Raw genomic sequence first — 21,852 nt, 5'->3', positions numbered from 1 at the left:
ATCTTGCACTTGATCTTCAACGTGTTGTATTTATAGCCTCCAATAATTATATAAACATTAGATACAAGAATACGACTGTTTGAAAATGTTGTGAATATATTCTAACATTGCAATGGTCAAATTCATATTTTTGGTCATTTTATAAAACAGAGCTAATCCGTCTGACTTAGCTGATCTGATTAGCTTGAGCTGTTGGTTTGATTTGAGTTGTTTCAAGTGAGTTGTTACTTTATTTTGATTATAACTCTTGATTCATCGATTTTTGGGCAAAGTGATAAAGTTGAAATTTGTATTCCCTTCTCTTAGCTTTCAGTGGAACCAATAATCACTCAATTCCAAACTCGTATGAGAGATATATGCTAGACAGATCAGACTGTCTGCAATCTGGAACTTGTTATTTATTCAGTGAAAAACCAACAAATTCATCGTGGTTTATCAAAATCATTTAATTTGAATAATCGAGGTGAGAGATATGACTAAAATACCAGAACTGGTCAGACTGAGCTGATTGTTTTCCGTTTGTCAGCTCGATTTTGCAACTAATATTTAACCTAGATAACAATCGAACCAACTGAGCTGTTGTAAAATATAACTTGTGGAAAATTGAATTTCTAATAATTAGTTTTGGCGGGTGATCATTTTTATCATGGAGCTATAGCTTGATAAAAACTAAGTTGTACTGAAATTATATTTCAACAACTTTTCAATACTAATTTGACATCTATCAAATGTACACTCAATGAAATATGTTAACAACACAATAATAAGTTTTTATGATTAAAATCAAGATTGTTAGCATTCTGTGACCCAACAAGTCGTGAGGAAAAAATGAAATACGGTGGAAAATCATAATCATCCACTCTCTTTTCACACTATTTGCAATTGCCTTGATGCTTTACAGTGCTGCTGCAACTGCTGCGTTGTTTATATATCGCAAAGCATTGCGCGGTGAGTAGGCGTTTGAGATGGTGGATGAGTTAAGTCCGTTGTATTTGAAGTTGAGGAATTGATTGGAGAATTCAGACTTCTCTGAACCAGTCATGATTGAGAGCTTCGTCCGCTCTTATTCTGCTTTCAGGATTGTAAGTTAAAAGCTTGCTCAACAGATCAAGTCCCTTGTTCAAAAAGCATGGAAAATTTCTTGTTTAATCCAGGCCAAAGAATGCGGTTTTGCTGGTCATGAATCTCTTATTTTTTGCAGTTGGTTAAGCAATATTTCTGCCATAATACATCCCACATACCACATATCTATGGAGCACGGATATCTCTTCGCTCCAACAATAAGCAGCTCTGTTGCTTTTGTATTACATCTGGTGAGGTCGATAATGTATGTATATTAAGCTAAATTTGTCTGAACCATGTAGCCTTTTACAGATTTATGTATGGATGCATAAACTTTGCCATGTTTCTAATTGATTTTATTATATTTTGGCTTCGACTGTATTTAACTTTAAAAGTGATGCTTCTGAATTAGTTTAGAATCATAGGGCGAGTATTATACATGAGTTCACACATAAATTAGTCTTGGAGCATATAAAATACACAAGCTAGTACATACCAAATCTAATTCTGCTATATAAAACAACTCAGATAAATCGTTGTTTCAAGTTCAACTCAGATAACAACTTGCAACAACATGCAACAATATGCCTAATCATCGTCACTAATTTGTCGAGGTTCCGAACGTTGTTGTTACTCTTCCAAATGTTTTGTATCTGTTTCAACTTACTTTTTCAGGTTGGGAAAGTTCTCATTGTATTTGAACTTGATCTTGATCTTGAACTTGAAGATGCACATGAACTTCCGTTTCAACTAGATGTAAAGGAAGTGGCTTCAGATTGTTTCCCCATGCATGCCCGAAAAGCTTTTTCCGCCTCCTCTTCACTCTTGAAAGACCCGTGTGCCACGCTCTTATGTCTATTAACTTTAGAAGATGCTTTCTCCCCATGGATCATAAACACCAGGTCATGTCCAACAAAGACAACGTATGTTTTTTCTTGTATTATACGAAAAATCAGAAACAACATTTGGGATCTTGTATAAAGAAAAGATTGGAATTAGAGCTAATTACAACTTAAAATGAAACGACTCAACTTTGAAATATATAAAGAAACGTTGTTTTGCAAGTTTCCTGCAAATTGTACAACTACAACCATATCAGAAGTCAATTAGTCCACCAAATCAGGAGAAGCCACGAGAATTAAATTCAATTTATTGAACTGTCCCTAAAAGCTCAAAATAACAAGTTTTTTCAGTATCTCTAATAAGTTTATCTGCATGATCAGGGAAAAATGTGAAAAGAACAAAGTATCTAAGACTGGAAAGCAAAACAACAATAGAGCAAGCAAGCGAGGGCAAAAACCTTTGTTTCCATATGCTAAACGAATCAAAATTTCACTCTGAAAGTTGTAAGTTCCGAATAGCGATGAACAAATGAATGTCTTCCGTTTCCCTCCACTGATAGCTCCAAACAAAAAAAATTTCTTTAATAATTTATAGATCCAAATTTTAGACTCAAATTTTAAATTTTTACTTGATAACATTATTCTAATTGAAATATGTAATATTCTATACAATTTTTTCCACATAAGCCCCATACATCTTATGATTTAATTATCAATAGTCATTCCAATTCATATTACCTAATGTCTCACTTTTTATATTACCAACATAATCCTTAATTTTATGAAATTTAAGATCACTTTTTTCATTCAGTATTATTCGATCATTCAATTGTTTTAACTTTTTTTTTGGCAATCGATAATGAATTCATACATTTTTTTCGTCTCGAAAATTTATATTTTCTATCAGATTTTGTTTTAATTGTTAGGTTTCGTACCCAATTTTTTTGTCATTTTTCTGGCATTTACTATCAACTAACAGATGCTCCTGACTTTGTGTAGCTTGTGTTCTAACCTTAGAACACATTATTTATGGTTTTTGTTTAACCGGTCTTTTTTTTTTTTTTTGGCTTTATTAATTGTAGTATATTATTGCCTACACTGAATAATGATCCTGACTCCACCCTTGCTCCTCCATCTTGTCTTTGGTACCGGTACCACCATTAAAGCTCTATTCTTGCTTCCTTAACCAAAGAAAACAAAATGGCTTTTATATATAATATGCTGGTTTCTTGTTTTCTTTTAATCTTGATAAAGTATAGAATTGCTAGAGATAAATTACGACATGCTAAAATCATGTCTCGGGCTTCTTCTTGGCTAAAATTAAGTAAACAATTAATTTGTTACTTTACAACATGGTAAGAAATAGAAATTCTTACCGTGAAAAATATTCATTTCAAATATGACAAGATGTTGATATTTTTGTTAGTTGTCGTGAAATGACAACAATTTTGAGAATGTAAAATTGAAGGCTAGCTTTTACAACAATAGTAGAGGAATGAAAGAAGGTTAAAATTAAACTCCAGCACAGTCAACCCATAGAAGACTTAATCCTGGCGCAGGGGTTTTCTTCTTCTTCTTTTTTTTTTTTTAATTATAAATTTTTTAATTTTTTATTTATATTTATTATACATATTTGTATTTAAATTATAAATATTATTTAAATAATAGTATAGCATTTATTTTATTATTTTAATAATTAGATATTTAATCATAAAAAAATAATTTTTTTATTTTTAATTAATATAATAATTAGATATTTAATCATAAAAATTATAAAATAATAATTTTATTTTTAATTAATATAATTTAATACAAATACAAAAAATTAATATAACAATGCAATTCATAACTAAATTGAAAAAAATAATCGAAATATAAATGCAACTTGAAACACATAATTCAAATACAAATGCAAATAAAGGACAATAATCGTAACGAAAATACATTTAGAAGATAAACAAACTAGATAATCAATAATCTGGTAAATTTGATTTGAATCCTCCAAAATCACCCAAATATTTTCCAAACGTGTCAATTAATAATATATTAAATAAAATATAATAACTAAATTATAAACTTAAATATTATTATTTAAATTTATTAATAATAAACATTAGTCATAATTAAAAATATATTAAATAAAATATAATAATTAATATATGTAAAATAAAAATAATATTACGAGAATATTCTTTTTTTTAAGATTTATAGTAAATGAATTGGAGATGAATGTTGTATTTAGTGCAGAAATCGCATTATTTTAGTGTAAAATTTACATTAAAATAGATTTTGTGATTGGAGATGGTCTGAAAGACCCAACTTCAATTTTATTCCACACGCGAAAAGAAAAAGAAAAAATAATTTATTTTTTAAAAAAAATGCCAGCTCAGATGCCATGTCAGCAACCAAGTGGTCCTCACATTGATTTGCCTACATGTCCACTGTGTCCGAGCATTGATGGTGTGACTCACATATTAGATGTAATGAAAAATACCAAAATTATAAATTCAATAGGTGATAACAACTCCCCAAAATATATATATATATATATATATATACACCATGAAATTGTATGAGGATTCTCATTTCATTTCTTATACCATGAAAGTGTATCGACATCCCACCACCAAAGGACACATCATTAGAGGAGACCAAAAGAACTTGGACTGCAATGGCTTAAATTTCAACATTTTCCCCATGAAATGGTCATGACTCCATTCTTTTTAGTTTACTTATTAAGCTTTAAAAAAGACTTATCTATTTATTTAATTTAATCTCGTCTTTTTATTGGTGGAAAGAAAGGAAATACTTTAAAAAGAAAAAAAATTAAAAAAAAAAACCATGGGAAATAATAATAATCCTAAGTTAAAATTTGATCAGCCCAAATTTGTTTAATATGGCATATCTTGTTTAGTTGTGATTGGATATATATTTGTGTGGTATACATATATTAAATTTCAATACAAACTTCAAGTTTATGACTTTGTGCATTGTAATTTCTATGTAAAATAAAATAATTATGGGGTGCTTTTTCTATATAATTTCATCTTAGGATAATTTAATTTGTTATTTATCTATGAAAACAAAATAGTAAACGGAAATTGATATTTGAGAAAAACAATATTAATTTATTTAGACACTAAAATTAGTTACATCTTGTTTAAGTTGTCAAAATGAGTTAGACCATATGCATCGTCTCCGATAAAAAAGACAATTTTCTAACATGTCCAAATAATGAGCCGGTCGTGTCCAAATGACGGGCCGGCCTACCCGCTACCTCATTTTTGTGCTATACATACACAAATTTATGTATGGTATCAATCAATTCTATGAAATGATACATTTCTGCACCACAAATGAATACCAATTGATTAATTATTTAATTATCGCTATATTATATGTAATTTTTTCCTTGTGGATCATGTAATTCATCAATATTATAATAAAACAAATTTCCATAAGAGATAAGACGAGATGAATGAAAGAATACAAGAGAAAAAGTCCAGATTGTGCGATTAAACCAATGAACCCATTTTTCAATTTTAAAAATGAAAATTAATTAATAAAAAATCACCAAATCTGATCTATGAATGTTGTTATTTGTACATTCAAATGTTGATTTTTATTATTATTATTAGAATAATGTTAAATGTACTGTTAATATATTCTTATAACGATATTTCTAACCATTATATCTAGATTTTACTGTTATATCGTGAGATTTTGTATTCTATGTGTATTAAAATTTTGATAAATTAAATTTTTGTATTGAATTTTTATGATATAAATAAATATACATATGTACATATAACATCTTTGTTGTTGATATTACCAAAACTTCGAAACGGACAGTCTTCAGTAATAATTCATTTCAGTTTTCTCCTTTGAAAAAAATACGAGATCGAGAGAAACCTTAACAATTCTAAGAATTCATTAATCTGTTGGCCATAAATGAGTGGGGGAATGAAATGAGATCGTGATTTTCACGTAGTGCGTATGGCGGCGGCGGCGGCGGCGGCAAATGGCGGAGATGCGAGAAAAGCGCATGTGGCGATGGCGGTGGTGCAACTGTTTTACGCCGGGTATCACGTGATCACCAAAGTCGCACTCAACGTTGGCGTGAATCAGCTCGTTTTCTGCGTCTTTCGTGACCTCCTCGCGCTTTCGATTCTCGCACCAGTCGCCTATTTCCGGGAAAAGTGAGTGATGAATTTTACGATTTTTGTTCTTGATGGGTTTGCATGGGTGAGTCCGATGCGTTTTTTCTTTGTTTGTGATCTTGCGATTTGAGTTTGTAATCCGGTTTGTTAAATTTCACCTAGCGTAAAGTGGGGTGTGTGTTTATGGCTTCTGTACTTTGTGAAAAACTGGTGGCATAGAAGTGTGTGTGCAAGTAGGTTTAAGCCACATTCGTTTGATTGATACGCAAAACAAGCACGGAGGGGTATAAATATGCTATAATTTCTCGTAATTATCTTTTCCAAGGAATTATGATAATAGTGTATCTTATCTGCACTGCTTGTGGCTGTTTGTGAATGTGTGAATATTAAACTAATGCTTAAAATCAGCGAGAGAGTCCAGTAATTTGCCTGCACTAAATTCTTTTTGTGAGTCAATTGATTTTGTTGTGAATATAAATAATCCATCGCTTACAAATGATTCTTTACTTGTTCTGCAGAAGGCTAAGACCACCATTAAGTAGACGTTTTGTAATAGCCTTCTTCTTTCTTGGTTTAACTGGGTGAGTTGAATCTCCAGGTGTTTAAAGTTCTTTTTTTCTTATGTGTAGATAGTGATTTGTTTATTTTTGCTCCGGTTGTTCATCTGATTCGATTAGGATTTTCGGGAACCAGCTTTTGTTTCTTCTTGGTCTAGGCTACACAAACCCAACTTATGCTGCTGCCATACAGCCGGCTACTCCAGTTTTTACATTCATACTGGCTGTAGTGATGGGGTGAGTCCAACTTTTGGTTTTCTGAACTAACTCTTACAATTTTTTAGTTCAAAATTATCAGTTGTTCATCTACATGCAGTACAGAAACAGTGAACTTGCGAAAAACTGAAGGTCAAGCGAAGTTAGGGGGTACTCTAATTTGTGTTTCTGGTGCCATTCTGATGACGATGTTCCGAGGTCCAGCCGTGTTTGGGTATAGGGAATCAGAATTTGCAGCAATCAGTGAAATTACTGCCAAGGGTCAACCGGAGCCTGCTGGTCTGTTGATGTCGACTTTGTTGGAGTTTGGGATTGATAATTGGCACCTTGGGGTTTTATGCTTGATTGGGAACTGCATGTGCATGGCCACCTATCTATCTATTCAAGTAAGTTACACTGGTCTTGATGTTTATGGAGATATGATGGAGGTATATCACTTTGCTTAATATGGTGATAGCAGATGATGGATGCATAGTTGTAAATGTCAATATACTATGACACTAGCGATACATAGTGGCATGTTTCCTTCAAATTTCTGCAAACCACCATCAAATTTTGTATAATTTGATGATTCATCTCTGTCCTTTAGGTGTTTCTTAGAATTCATAGACAAATGAGTTTAAATTACAAGTTCTTTTTGGACTTTATAAAATTTTATATTAATCAATGAACATTAATTGAAGTTACTTTTTAGAACCTTTATCATTTAACTCAAAAAGAAAAAAGTACTTTATTAAGTTGGTGCTTTGTAAGTATTGATTTAAAAAGTGAAAATAGAAACATTTTTGTCTTTTGATACTACCGAAAGTGAGCCTTTTCCATTTTCGAAAGAGTAACAGAAGCCTATCAAAGTTTTACTATTTTTGTTTCCAAATTTTAAAACTTTTTTTTTTACAAACATTAATTTTTAGTTTTTTTTTTAAATGGCTTCTCCATCCAAACGCAGTCATGGTCCATCTTCATTAGAAATGATTTTTAATCAGCATTTAAACTGATTCTTACTGTTACTCAACTATTGCCTTATGTTTGATATGACCAGCATGGGATTTTTATAGAGGTACTCTTTTTCTGTTTCAGGCTCCACTTTTAGTTAAATATCCTGCAAGTATATCAGTGACAGCCTATTCATACCTTTTTGGTGCTCTTTTTATGGTAACAACTGCATTCTTTATGACCAATGAGTCAACAGACTGGAATCTGACTCAATCTGAGGCAATTGCGGTGTGCTATGCCGTGAGTCTTCTCTCTTTATTTTTTCTATCTGAAGGATTTCATTATATACATTTTCAACCTGATTTTGAAAGAAACTTAGCTCCTATAAATATTCAACATAGATTGAAACAACCCGACATCAAATTACACTACCTGCGGGGTGGAGGAGGCTTAATTCCACCTAAGCGTAGATCATGGTTGAGATGTCCGTTGAGTGGTGTGTTAATAGAATATTTACTGTTTGTTATGCAGGGATTGATTTCCATAATCTTGTCACCTAACTCCCCGATGCAGAGAGGGTAGATCTATATTTGGTCAAATTATGTAGTAATGGAATATATGGCTGTCAATTATCTTAGCAATGAACCTTTCAAGAACTTAGCGTGTGGGAAAGAGCTGTTACATACGAGTTCTGGTCTTTATCTCTCACTTGTCTAGTACATGAAGAATTGCTTGTGCATGTAAACAAGGACATTGTAGGATGGATCAATATTCGGCGCGAAAATTCAAGCGTTAGTGAAATGTATAGGAGCAAATTAAGAATTTAAAGTGATGACAATTTGATGTAAAGCTGATCAGTTAGTTAAATTATAAGAGTAGACATTGGGTTAGCGAATATTTGGGAACGTAAGTTTGATGTAGCATAAGTTTTAATCATAATTCTAAGAGTTAAAATTATACCTGTGTTGGGGTTAAATTTTTCTAGAAAATTGGGTATGATGGATGGTTAGGTTACTTGATAGACGCATGTAAGAGGTGAAGTAGACACATTGTCTTGAGGAATTTTGAAAGTCATTAAAAAACTTGGGGCTAAGCGGATATGTGTATTGGAATTATTTTATCCAAAGCTATTTGGATTAGATAAGGTTGTATTATGCATCTATCTCAAACACCTAGAAATTATGTTCTGATGGATGACAATGACTCAGAGACGGATTTGTACATGGATCACAAAAACTATTTTTCTTTGGACAAACAATTCTTCTCCTTTAGTGAAGGCTAGATTTCTTGCAGTCTCAACTACCTAAGTTTCTTGTTTTCATGTGCTACTTCAGTTCTTTGTTCAATGAATTTTAATGATGGTGTTTGCTGCCATTTCTACCGTTTGAGTTGGTCTTTTAAGAAGTGAAGGGGCATGAAACCATGGAAGTGGGATCTTTGTGCTATTGCTTATCTCGTTGGAGTAGAATGATAAATCGGTTTCTACATGCCATCTTGATCAAGGGCTTTATAAAGATTTAGCATTATAGATTTGTTGAAATGAACATCTTTCTTGCTTTTTCACATTCATTAAAAACCTCTCTTATGTTATCTTTCCAGGGAATCGTAGCATCTGCCGTGAACTATGGTCTTTTGACGTGGTCCAATAAAATTATTGGTCCTGCCTTGGTTGCTTTGTATAACCCCCTCCAACCTGCTCTATCAGCATTCCTGTCAAGAATTTTCCTAGGAAGCCCGATTTATTTTGGAAGGTTGTTTTCCTAGCTCTTACGTGCTCGGTTTTTTTACTTTTTCTGTCTGAGTAATTAATCTTTCTCACCGATATAATGTGAATTTTGCTGTCACAGCATTATGGGAGGACTCCTCATTATAGCCGGACTTTATCTGGTAACATGGGCATCTCACAGAGAGAGACAGGTGACTGTTGGAATTCTTCCTCACGCCTTTCGGCCATTAGAACCATTCGGTAAAAAAGATTCATCCAACAAGGTAGGAAACATTTTCTCTAGCCCTTCAGCTTCAATACCCAAGATCATAGATTAATTATAAAGTCTCAGGTGCAGATTATACTAATGTTCTCAAGATTTCAGTTTCTTACAACGTTAGCAGGTCCCGATTTTTCGATTATAGAAAAGGTTACAGCTCCATTCTCATGTTAACTTGATACCAGTTACTCATTTTCAAGATGGGTAACAAATTTTAAGTATAGAGGATATTCTAAAGACGTTTCCTTTTAATCGATATAATTTTACAAAAGTCTAACTTTTGTCCCTTCGAACTTTTTAACATGCTCAAAATTAGTTGAGTCCAAAAAAAATTTTCTTGAGTTCTCAGCCGGGAAAGAAAAAAGATTAGTTAAATTTTTGTATAAAACGTCTTTGAGTGCAATAAGACGAAAACCAAAACAATTTTTATGTTTTCCATAACCCTTATTTTGAGTTAACGAGCTTTAAGTATTTTATGAGGAAAAATGTATTTCGAAAGTACAGAGCGAGGATTGCACAACCAGGTGAGTGCAAAGTAAATCAATAATAGCATGCGCGGGCACACCAACCTTGTGAGACAATTAAAAAGGTACATTGTACACCCAAATAGTGTTGTATGTCAGGATGACGTAAACGAACAAAGCTGCTCGCGAGCTTGAGCTCTTTCATATGACCTGAGCTCGAGTTCGACTAGTTTGTTGGGTTAGTTTATTGGGTCGTGAATTTAACGACATGCATTGTTTATTTATTCTCACGTTGAAGTTTTATTGGAAAAAATGACATGAATGTTATAAAATGAGAAAATCACTCTTCAAATTTTCACATATTAGTTGGCATTTTGGTTAAGAATGTTCGAAGAGCTCAAAAATGAGCAGACTTCGAATCAGACTTGTTAAACATGATAAGCGATATATTAACAAACCAAACTCGAACTATTCAAGTGCTTTTTAATTTTCAAACGAGCCAAGATCGATACTTATGATAAAAGCTTGAATTGAGTTCGAGACTATATATCGTAAAATTGAGTTCGAGACTATATATATCTTAAACGAGTCAAGCTCAAGTATTACAGTGATCGGCTCAACAAAAATTTGAAGATAAAGATTTCAAATTATCCATCCAAGTATAACCTAAAAATACATTGTATTATCTGTACAAGTCATTATATGTACTAATAAAAGATACACACGCGTTGCATGTGTTATTATTATTTTTAGTTTGATCAAATGATACTAAACATTTAACACGAAATTATTTTCAATTTAGAATAATTGTTCGATATAAAAATGGAAGTTTTGTTTATATTTTTTCTATATAAAATATGAATTGATTTAAGGAGGTTTTTAGTAAGATAAAAAAAGTAATTATGAAATTAATTATTTTGATGTCTTCTAAAACAATTATTCCAAAGGTCTCACGCTTAGTAACAAGATAAAATGAAAAGTAAGAGTGAAACCCGCATTGGGCTTTGACCCACTGTTTTATCAAACTGATCTGACCCAATTTTTGATAATATTTCTGTTGGGTCCGACCTTATTATTTAAAAAAACATAAAATATTAATTTAATAATAAATTTATACCCAAAAAAGAAAAAGAATGCAGACCATAAAAAAAGTAGAACTAATGGAATGAATAATCCAAATGTTGGACCACTAAATTTGGTGTCTAATTAAGAGACTTGTACAAGTCTCTTAAGCAACATCCACGACTTCCCATCTTGCACTATATTCCACCAAATGTAGGTTTTGTCACATGACTTGTAACATATGAAATATTTGGAATATTAGGCTGCTTAACTAGGGGTTCTTTGAACTTTAAGATAATAAAAAATATAAACATTTTGACAAGATAAAGATTATAACAAAATTAAAAAATATGGAACTTAACAAATATTGATTTTCTTTTTTTGTCATACTCCTACATACAATCACATATAGCCAACTAACACCAAGCATTGCCATTCGAATCGATGCATTCGGGAGGCATGACTTGTTTAAAATATATATAACTTAAATTTATATTCATTTTACACGCGGAAAATTGTCGCTGTCGCTCCTCGTTGCATCCACCCCTGAGTGCCGAAACTACAACTGGTGGTGACCGTATCGTGGATTTATGGGTGACTTGCAAGTTTGAAACTCAAACCAGAGGCTGAGAGGGGAACTTTGAGTCTCTATCTATGGAGATGTAAATAATGCAGTGGAGTGGTGTAGACTCTACAAAGTGTTATCTTTAGATAGAGTCATAAAAACTTGTCGCATTGTGTCGAAATGAATTAACCCATTGGTTTTTCAAAGAGGGAATATGTATAAATAGCTCCTTCCACACGAATTTTCTAATAGGTAGTTAGCATATTTGACTTCTAATATATACTCAAAAGTTTCGTACTTGTAAAAATATCAATTTGTGATTATTTTTTTGGCAAAAACTTGTGTAAGACGGTCTCACGAGTCGTATTTTGTGAGACAGATCTCTTATTTGGGTCATCCATTAAAAAATATTACCTTCTAAGAGTATTACTTTTTATTGTGAATATCGGTATGGTTGAACCGTTTCACAGATAAAGATTCGTAAGACCGTCTCACAAAAGACCTGCTCTTTTTTTTTACTCAAACATGTGGTGTTTGAATAACACGTTGTGTTGATTATCTCTGTCAATATAATATATATATACTTGAACCTATCAAAAATAACAAAAACTCTTATAGACGGTTCCAACGATCAATTTTGTGGAATATTTATTTTATCGCACTCGACTCAGGAATAGATATTTTTCACGTCAAAAGTATATTTTTTACTCCAAAATGAATTGAATCGACACTTCTCGTATATATAAATCCATTTAACTGTGAACCTACTCATTAAAAAAAATACATAGTTGGTGTGTTTTTGACATTTTTAAAGAGAACATAAATATCTTAGTTTGCTTGCTTCCATATATGGTCACCCAAAATATGACAATATATGTATATATATAAACAACCAATGAACTTAGATATATAGATATATAAAAGAAATGGAAAGCCTCTGTTCATCTTTCCTTCAAAAATTCACTTTCACTCCCTCACTCCCACGATCACAAGTTGTTCGATTCAAGATTCAATCTGTTAAAATCGACAAAATACCGACAGGAACCAGATTTCTGAATCCAGTAAAGTTGGCTCCTTCCGATGATCAGACTGAACGGAGAACAAGTAAAGTTACGAAACAATCTTTACCCAATATTATTTTCAGTTCGCTAGATCATATCATCTGTAAATACATTGATCCTCCCCTTCGGACCTCCATCGATCCAAAGCACGTGCTTTCAGGGAACTTTTATCCCACGGACGAGCTTCCTCCGACGGCATGTGAGGTTGTGGAGGGTACCCTTCCGTCGTGCCTCACCGGTGCTTATATCCGTAACGGACCCAATCCTCAGTTCATCCCCGACGGCCCGTACCACCTTTTCGACGGAGATGGAATGCTGCACTCGATCAGAATTCGGGACGGGGAAGCTACATTTTGCAGTCGTTATATCAAGACTTATAAGTACATGGTGGAGCGGGAAATTGGTAGGCCGGTGATACTCAATGTCTTCTCCGCTTTTAATGGACTCGCGGCTTCGATCGCCCGGTGCGCAGTCACTTTTGGCCGCGTTCTAGCCAGAGAATACGACCCCAAACATGGAATCGGCACCGTGAACACGAGCTTGGCGTTGTTTGATGGGAAACTTTTTGCTCTCGGAGAATCTGATCTTCCGTACAGAATCAAAATAACACCGGATGGAGATATAATCACTCTGGGCCGCCACGAATCCTTCGGAGCTCCGTTCACAACTATGACAGCTCACCCGAAAATCGACGTGGAAACCCAGGAAGCATTCGCCTTCCGACAGAGCATCACGTTCATGCCGCCATTCTTGATATATTTCAAGATAAACAAAGAAGGGGAGAAACAACCAGAAGTGCCAATATTCTCTCTACCAGAGCCTTCACTGATCCACGATTTCGCTATTTCCAAAAAGTACGCCATATTTCCCGACACACAAATCGTTATGAACCCTAAAAACATTCTTAAAGGGATGCCTGCAATCAGCGTTGATCCTAAGAAAGTACCGAGATTGGGGATCATTCCTCGAGAATCGGTAGATGAAAGTGATATGTGGTGGGTTGAAGTACCAGGGTTGAACATGGTCCACGCAGTGAATGCCTGGGATGAAGATGATGGCGGCGGCGGGGAGACCATAGTCGTCGTGGCGCCAAACGTGTTGGCGGTGGAACATGTGTTGGATCGAACGGATTTGATTCATGCATGCTTGGAAAGAATTGAAATAAATGTAAAGGAGAGGATCGTCACGAGGTGGGCGTTGTCAGCTGCAAATCTTGATTTTGCTGTTATCAATCCGGCTCATGCAGGGAAAAAGAACAGGTACGTGAAATAGTTTCACTTTTAAAAAACGTGGGATATTTGTTATTTATGACCCAAAATTTTAACAAATTAACATTCGATGCGTTTAAAATATATATAAAAATACCTCCATATTGTAGAGACGCAGAAAATTTTGAGAAATGATGCTGCTCAAATTTCTGGCAAAAATTTGTGTAAGATAGTTACGGGTCGTATTTTGTGAGACGAGTCTCTTATTTGGGTCATCCATGAAAATTTTTACTTTTTATGTTAAGAGTATCACCTTTTATTGTGAATATCGATAGGATTGACCCGTCTCACAGATAAAGATTTGTGATATCGTCTCACAAAGAGACCTGCTTCTAAAGTTTGTTATTTAGAACCTGTGAATCATATGTGTCTACACTTGATCTTAATCTTCCGATTGATTAAATATTTCTTTGCAGGTACATTTATGCTGCTTTAGGGGCTCCGATGCCAAAGATATCAGGTGTGGTAAAAATCGACTCATCACTTTCTACAGCAGATTCCAACGATTGCACGGTGGCTAGCCGCCTATACGGACCCAAATGTTATGGTGGCGAAGCAATTTTCGTACCAAATGATCCGGAAACAGAAGAAGACGATGGATATCTAGTTACTTTTGTACATAACGAAATTACACTAGAATCCAAATTTATTGTAATGGATGCAAAATCTCCTACTCTCGAGATAGTTGCTGCTGTTAGGCTACCGCAAAGGGTGCCTTACGGGTTCCATGGGATATTTGTGCGTGACGGCGACCTTGAAAATTGCAACCAAATTAATTGTAATTAATCACATTATTGGATTTTTAATGATTTAGTCATTAAGGATGAAGCAAAAAGTAATCAATTTATTTGTTATCAAGATTGATCATCGGGTTTCGTCGTGTTTGAGTATAAATGTTACATTTAATTAGTGACGATTCTTCATATTACTTGCATTATAGAACTCAAAATCATCAAAAAACATATCTTGTAACGAACATACACACACATATATAAAGTACAAATCCAACCATAAAAATGTTGTGTATATATATATATATGATCGTGTGGATAATGAAATTCGTATATGTTATACGCATCAAATTTCTTTAAAGATATTAGTTCCTTCCATAAATCGTGTAAATGTTCTCAAAAAATTAAACTTCCACGATACAAATCATTTCATCACATAAATTCAAAGTTTACGCTTCTTTGAATTTCAATAAAGCGAGAATCACAAGTTCAATAAAAGAAATATTAAGAAGCAAGAAAGACTAGTTTTCTAAATTTATTTTTTAGGTTTGTTATCTTAATTGTTAGAGTAGATGCATCGAATGAAATTGCATGCCTCTAGATGGCCACAAACTCTTAGAATATCGTCGCATGGATAAATTTTGTGAGAATAATGTCTTATTCGACTCGACTGTTTCCTTCCTTCGTTTTAATTTCTTAATTCTCCTTTTACATGCTTATTTAATTATTATAATATACAGCAAGAGATCGCGAAAACACTACAACAAAAATAATTTTTCACAGTGCGCATTACACGCTGCAGAATTAAAAATTGTTGAAAGTCAGAGGTTTATTGACAAGCGCGCCGTGCACGCCGCAGTAAGTAACATCAACAGCGCACGACGCACGTCGCAGAAAAGAACAACGATGACACACAATGCACGCTGCAGAAAGTAACATGGACAGCGCGCATTGCATGCCGCGGAAGCCTTTGAGTTATCAAATTTTCCTCCTACTTGCCTAAAACCACAATATTAAAGTTGTCAAACTGACTTCCTACTTGCCTTAACCACAACGTCTGAAGAAAGAAAAGGAATGGAGAATATAAAAATAAAAGCAAATAACACTGGAGAGAGTGGCCATTTTAAAAATCAGATGACTCACCCCTGAGCAAGATCGATGGCGCCATTGCTTCCGATTTTGAATAGGTGACGCCTATGGTTATCAATTTCCAAAAATGATGGAACTGCATCAGAAAAACTTGAAGCATTCAAGTATTAATTTAACAAGCCGTATACGTGGAACGGGAAACTTGAAATAGAATAATATGCTACAAAGTAGTGAAATCATGTATATGTAGACTTGCCGGATTTATTAAAGCTAGTAAGGGAACCCGTTAGCAGAGGGAGCTTGCTCACTAATTTTGTTGAAGCACAAGTTTCTGCCAGTTCCCATGCTCAGACTTGTATGTAACAAAGTCTGTTCCATCTCTTCACCACACTGCATTACAAAAAACTAAAATCAACACGACAGTAAGCAATGCTTGGTTTTTACTGTTGGTTATTTGCATCAAGACTGCCACCTCATGTTCTTTTCTATTAAGTTCTCTGTTATCTTTTTTCTTTATTATTTGTTAAGTCCAGTTTAATAAGTCAACTAGCCGTTGCCAAATTATAGGCAGATTGTTAGTTTGTTATTCATTAGCCTATATATATTGTAAAGCTTCCGTTGCGAATAAATGAAGTTCTCAGCTTTCTTTTCCAATATATCTTCCATCACTTTTCATACTTTTGTGCAAAAGATCATATTCATATATTTACTCTTTCTCTTTAAACTATCAAAGTGGTATCAGAGCTCTCTTCTTAAGGGATCTGTGAATTCATTTGACTGTTTGAAATGGAAAGTGAATCTCATTTTTCATCAATGGCTCCACCAGTCTTCGATGGAGAAAATTATCAAATGTGGGCAGTGCGTATGGAAACGTACTTGGACGCATTGGATATTTGGGAAGCTGTGGAAGAGGATTATGACGTTCAACCTCTTCCAGCTAATCCTACTATGGCACAGATCAAGGCACAAAAGGAGAAAAAGACGAGAAAATCAAAGGCGAAAGCATGCTTATTTTCAGCGGTTACATCAACGATTTTCACAAGAATTATGTCTCTCAAAACAGCTAAGGCGATTTGGGACTATCTAAAGGAAGAATATGCAGGAGATGAAAGAATTAAAGGGATGCAAGTTCTAAACTTGATCAGGGAATTCGAACTTCAAAGAATGAAAGACTCAGAGACAATTAAAGATTACTCTAGCAAGCTTCTTAATATTGCAAATAGAGTAAGACTTCTTGGATCTGAATTTACCAACACAAGAATTGTTGAAAAAATTCTTGTTACAGTACCTGAAAGATATGAGGCAACTGTCACTACCTTGAAAAATACAAAAGACTTGACAAAAATTTCTCTTGCTGAATTGTTGAATGCTTTGCAAGCACAAGAACAGAGAAGACAAATGAGAGAGGATACAACATCTGAAGGAGCCTTGGCAGCCAAACACCAAAACTTGACCAAATACAAAAAGAAGAAGAAGAATTTCGAACGGAATGAAGCAAGTACATCTGTTTTTCCAAAAGGAAAAAATGGAAATCAAAAAAATTCCTATCCAGTTTGCCAACATTGTGGAAAGAAGAGTCATCCTTCATTTAAATGCTGGAGGAGACCTGATGCTAAGTGTTCCAACTGCAATCAACTTGGGCATGAAGCAGTGATATGCAAAGAAAAAGCTCATCATCAAGAAGTTGAAGCCCAAGTTGCAACTCAAGAGGATGAGGATCAGCTTTTTGTGGCATCTTGTCTTGCAAGCATTAGCTCATCTGAAATTTGGTTGATTGATAGCGGATGCACCAACCACATGACTCATGACAAGGGACTTTTCATAGATTTCAAGCCAACTGATATCAATAAGGTAAAAATTGGAAATGGTGATTACATTTCTGTCAAAGGGAAAGGAACAATTGCCATAACAAGTGCTGCAGGTACAAAGAAAATCCTTGATGTTCTTTATGTGCCAGAAATTGACCAGAATTTGCTAAGTGTTGGTCAATTAATGGGAAAAGGCTTTAAAGTAATCTTTGAAGATGGTTTTTGTCGCATTCTTGATGCCATGAGTCGGGAAACTCTCAAGGTTAGAATGAAGGGTAATAGTTTTTCTTTTGATCCCATGAAAGAAGAACTTGTTGCATATTCTACTGAAATAAGCAACACTGCAGTATGGCGCAAGAGGCTCGGTCATTGTCCTTTGGAAAAGATGCAGCTCATGCAGAAAAAAAAGTTGACAATTGGCTTACCAAACTTTGGAGATCACTTGCTAAACTGTTATACTTGTCAATATGGTAAACACAGAAGAAGACCATTCCCAAAGTCAACTTGGAAGGCCACTCAAAAGCCTCAACTTATTCACACAGATGTATTCGGGCCTCAAAGAACACCATCATTAGCAGGTAGTCGGTATTACATCAGTTTTATAGATGATTTTACAAGATTTTGCTGGCTTTTCTTCTTAAAATTCAAATCAGAAGTTGCTGTAGTATTTTGAAAATTCAAGAAAATTGTGGAGAATCAGAGTGGCTGTAGGATTCAAACAGTAAGATCTGACAATGGAAAAGAATACACTTCACAAGAATTCAATTTGTTCTGCGAGAAAGCCGGCATAGAACACCAATTAACTGCTCCATATACTCCGCAACAGAACGGAGTTAGTGAAAGGCGAAACCAATATATAATGGAGATGACCAGATGTATGCTTCATGAGAAAGAGCTACCCAAGAAGTTTTGGGCTGAAGCTGCATGTGCAGCAGTTTTTTTGCAAAATAGATTGCCCTCCAAGGCTTTGAAGGATAAAACTTCATTTGAGGCATGGTATGGTTATAAACCTTCACTCAAATTCCTAAGATTATTTGGTTGTATTTGTTTCTCTCACGTTCCACAGGTCAAGCGGGATAAACTAGACAAAAGGTCTGAACCAGGCATCTTTGTGGGTTATAGTTCTGTCTCTAAAGCCTACAAGGTATATCAACCTCAAACAGGGAAGTTAATTGTTAGTAGAGACGTGTTTTTCCTTGAGGAAGATAAGTGGAACTGGGAACAAACAAAAGACGCATCTACAAGCAAGATAAAATCAAGTTTGCCAATCCAAACTTCAGAAATTGAAGCGGAAACGGAAGATGATCCACCAGTCCGTGGAAGAAGATCACTTCATGATATTTATCAAAGATGCAATGTAGCCATTTGTGAACCTGCATGTTATGAAGAAGCCATTAAAGACCAAAAGTGGAAAAGGGCAATGGAGGAGGAGCTATCGATGATAAAAAAGAACAAGACTTGGGTGCTAGTTGATAGGCCAAATGATAGAAAAATAATTGGAGTAAAATGGGTGTTTAGGACCAAGTTCAATGCTGATGGGTCTATCAACAAGCACAAAGCTAGGCTGGTTGTCAAGGGATATGCTCAAATTTTTGGAGTTGATTACTCAGACACATTTGCCCCGGTTTCCAGATTAGACACTATACGGTTGGTCCTAGCTATAGCAGCTCAAAATGGGTGGAAAATATTCCAGCTAAATGTAAAATCAGCCTTCCTAAATGGTCTACTGCAGGAGGAGATCTTTGTTGAGCAACCAGAAGGATTCATTGAAGAAGGCCATTAAGACAAAGTGTGCCTACTAAAAAAGGCACTCTACGGCTTAAAACAAGCTCCACGAGCTTGGTATAGTCGTATAGATGATCATTTATTGAGCTTGGGTTTTGAAAAAAGTCTATCGGAAGTCACTCTATATTTTAAGAAACAAGATAATGATTTTCTTGTTGTGTCTTTGTATGTAGATGATTTGTTGGTGACAGGTAGCAATGCCAAGCTTATTGATGGATTCAAGCAAGATATGATGCTGGTCTTTGACATGACAGATCTTGGGCTAATGACATATTTTCTTGGCATGGAAATCAAACAAGCTGATGGAGAAGTTTTCATCTGTCAGAGAAAATATGCTAAGGAAATACTTAAAAAGTTTCATATGGAGGAATGCAAAGAAATGGCTACACCCATGAATCAAAAAGAAAGCTTAAGCAAGGAAGATGGTTCAGAAAAAGTTGAAGAAAGCTATTTCAGAAGTATGGTTGGATGTTTGATGTACCTAACTGCTACTAGGCCAGATATTCTTTTTGCTGTAAGCCTTCTCTCTCGTTTTATGCATTGTGCTACTGAAATGCATCTTCAAGCAGCAAAAAGAGTCATTAGATATATCAAAGGGACTGTTAACTATGGAGTAAAATTCAAAAAGTGTCAAAACTTCAAGTTGACAGGATTTTCTAATAGTGATTGGGGTGGATCCAAAGATGATATGAAGAGTACATCCGGGTATTGTTTTAATCTAGGATCTGGTGTGTTTTCTTGGTGTTCCAAGAAGCAAGAAATTGTGGCACAATCCACTGCAGAGGCAGAATTTATTGCTGCTACAGCAACAGTAAACCAAGCATTGTGGTTGAGAAAGTTGTTATGTGACTTACACTTGAAGCAATTAAAAGTTACAGAGGTATTTGTTGACAACCAAGCCGCAATATCAATATCGCAGAATCCAGTTTTTCATGGAAAAACCAAACATTTTAATATCAAGTTGTTATTTCTAAGAGAAGTGCAAAAAGAAGGAGAAGTGGGCCTGATTTATTGCAAATCTGAAGACCAACTTGATGACATATTCACAAAACCTCTTCCAGCAAACAAATTTGGGTCTCTTAGACAAAGAATTGGAGTTTGCAGCCCTTAATGCAAGGAGGAGTGTTGGTTATTTGCATCAAGACGGCCACCTCATGTTCTTTTCTATTAAGTTCTCTGTTATCTTTTTTCTTTATTATTTGTTAAGTCCAGTTTAATAAGTCAACTAGCCGTTGCTAAATTATAGGCAGATTGTTAGTTTGTTATTCATTAGCCTATATATATTGTAAAGCTTCCGTTGCGAATAAATGAAGTTCTCAGCTTTCTTTTCCAATATATCTTCCATCACTTTTCGTACTTTTGTGCAAAAGATCATATTCATATATTTACTCTTTCTCTTTGAACTATCATTTACAAATGGGCTACTGCAGTTTGAGCTAAATCTGCCGGACAATAGCTCACTATTGCCCATATATACCCTCTGTTCCTGTCTATTAAGTACACAATTATAATATTTCAGAACTCAATCACTTGAAGTTCTGAGTATTTGGATTATAAATTTATCCATAGGTCCTCTCTGTGAGATTATACTAATCTCTGTTTTCGAACACTATGTGTGCACCATATGGAGACAGGAAAAAACCGATCTGAAGGCCAGCAAGATTACTCAAAAAAAAAATATCCAACCCATAACAGAAACAATCGCAATCATCACAAAAATATAGAAACCAAAGCCTATAATGAACCAAATAAGCGCAGAAGAACCAGGGCTAGAGTTCGGGATTTCAATGCAGCAGCTAGAAAGCTTCGAGCTATGGCAATGAATGGACTGGACATATACCAAGAAAAAAAAAGAGGAAATCGATTATTTCTTCATTCCAATCAGAGTTATTTCTTAATATAAAAACCTTCACTGTAAAACTCAATACATGCTAAAGCAAGAGAAACGAAACAGCTGAAAAATTCCATGATAAAAAGATAGATAATCCATGATGGGAAAAAATATGGCACAATCTTTGATTTTATATCCATATTCGTTATTAATATTGAGGAATCTTAAATTTAAAGTAATATTAATATTAATATCAAAAAATTCTAGACCTTATATTGATATTTTTCATGAATGTGACAAATCTTCATTTATCAGAAACTATCTACAATAATAATAGATCTTTAACCTTGAATCAATGTTTTTCGAGAATATCTGATTTTAAATCTTAAATTTTGTTATAGATTTGGATATATTATCAATATAAATTCGTGTT

The 21,852-nt window shown here is 34.3% G+C and overlaps 2 protein-coding genes and 2 long non-coding RNA genes across 4 annotated transcripts in view; 3 read left to right on the top strand and 1 right to left on the bottom strand.

The window, feature by feature from the left end:
- Positions 1 to 5,744: 5,744 nt before the first annotated feature.
- On the top strand, positions 5,745 to 10,028 carry LOC142542971 (WAT1-related protein At4g19185-like). The gene is made up of 7 exons (XM_075649906.1): positions 5,745 to 6,103; positions 6,583 to 6,645; positions 6,742 to 6,858; positions 6,938 to 7,223; positions 7,915 to 8,070; positions 9,370 to 9,521; positions 9,618 to 10,028. The coding sequence occupies exons 1-7, from the start codon at positions 5,901 to 5,903 to the stop codon at positions 9,811 to 9,813; spliced, it is 1,173 nt and encodes a 390-aa protein (XP_075506021.1). The 5' UTR covers positions 5,745 to 5,900; the 3' UTR covers positions 9,814 to 10,028.
- A 2,696-nt stretch (positions 10,029 to 12,724) lies between these two features.
- Positions 12,725 to 15,033, top strand: LOC142542966 (putative carotenoid cleavage dioxygenase 4, chloroplastic). Its single transcript, XM_075649905.1, has 2 exons — positions 12,725 to 14,166; positions 14,592 to 15,033. The coding sequence occupies exons 1-2, from the start codon at positions 12,773 to 12,775 to the stop codon at positions 14,959 to 14,961; spliced, it is 1,764 nt and encodes a 587-aa protein (XP_075506020.1). The 5' UTR covers positions 12,725 to 12,772; the 3' UTR covers positions 14,962 to 15,033.
- A 966-nt stretch (positions 15,034 to 15,999) lies between these two features.
- Positions 16,000 to 21,636, bottom strand: LOC142542968 (uncharacterized). Its single transcript, XR_012819606.1, has 3 exons — positions 21,429 to 21,636; positions 16,252 to 16,385; positions 16,000 to 16,131 (listed from the first exon to the last, which is right to left on the bottom strand). It is a non-coding gene; the product is annotated as an uncharacterized LOC142542968 (long non-coding RNA).
- Positions 16,129 to 21,852, top strand: part of LOC142542970 (uncharacterized) — a 39,135-nt gene continuing 33,411 nt past the window's right edge. The window contains exon 1 of the long non-coding RNA XR_012819607.1: positions 16,129 to 16,280. This is a non-coding gene — a long non-coding RNA (uncharacterized LOC142542970). The remainder of the gene's footprint in view (positions 16,281 to 21,852) is intronic.

The sequence above is a fragment of the Primulina tabacum genome, chromosome 4 (assembly GCF_025594145.1).
Source record: "Primulina tabacum isolate GXHZ01 chromosome 4, ASM2559414v2, whole genome shotgun sequence".
Lineage (NCBI taxonomy): Eukaryota > Viridiplantae > Streptophyta > Magnoliopsida > Lamiales > Gesneriaceae > Primulina > Primulina tabacum.
The sequence above is the reverse complement of the archived record's forward strand: the minus strand, read 5'-3'. Positions and strand labels throughout refer to the sequence as shown.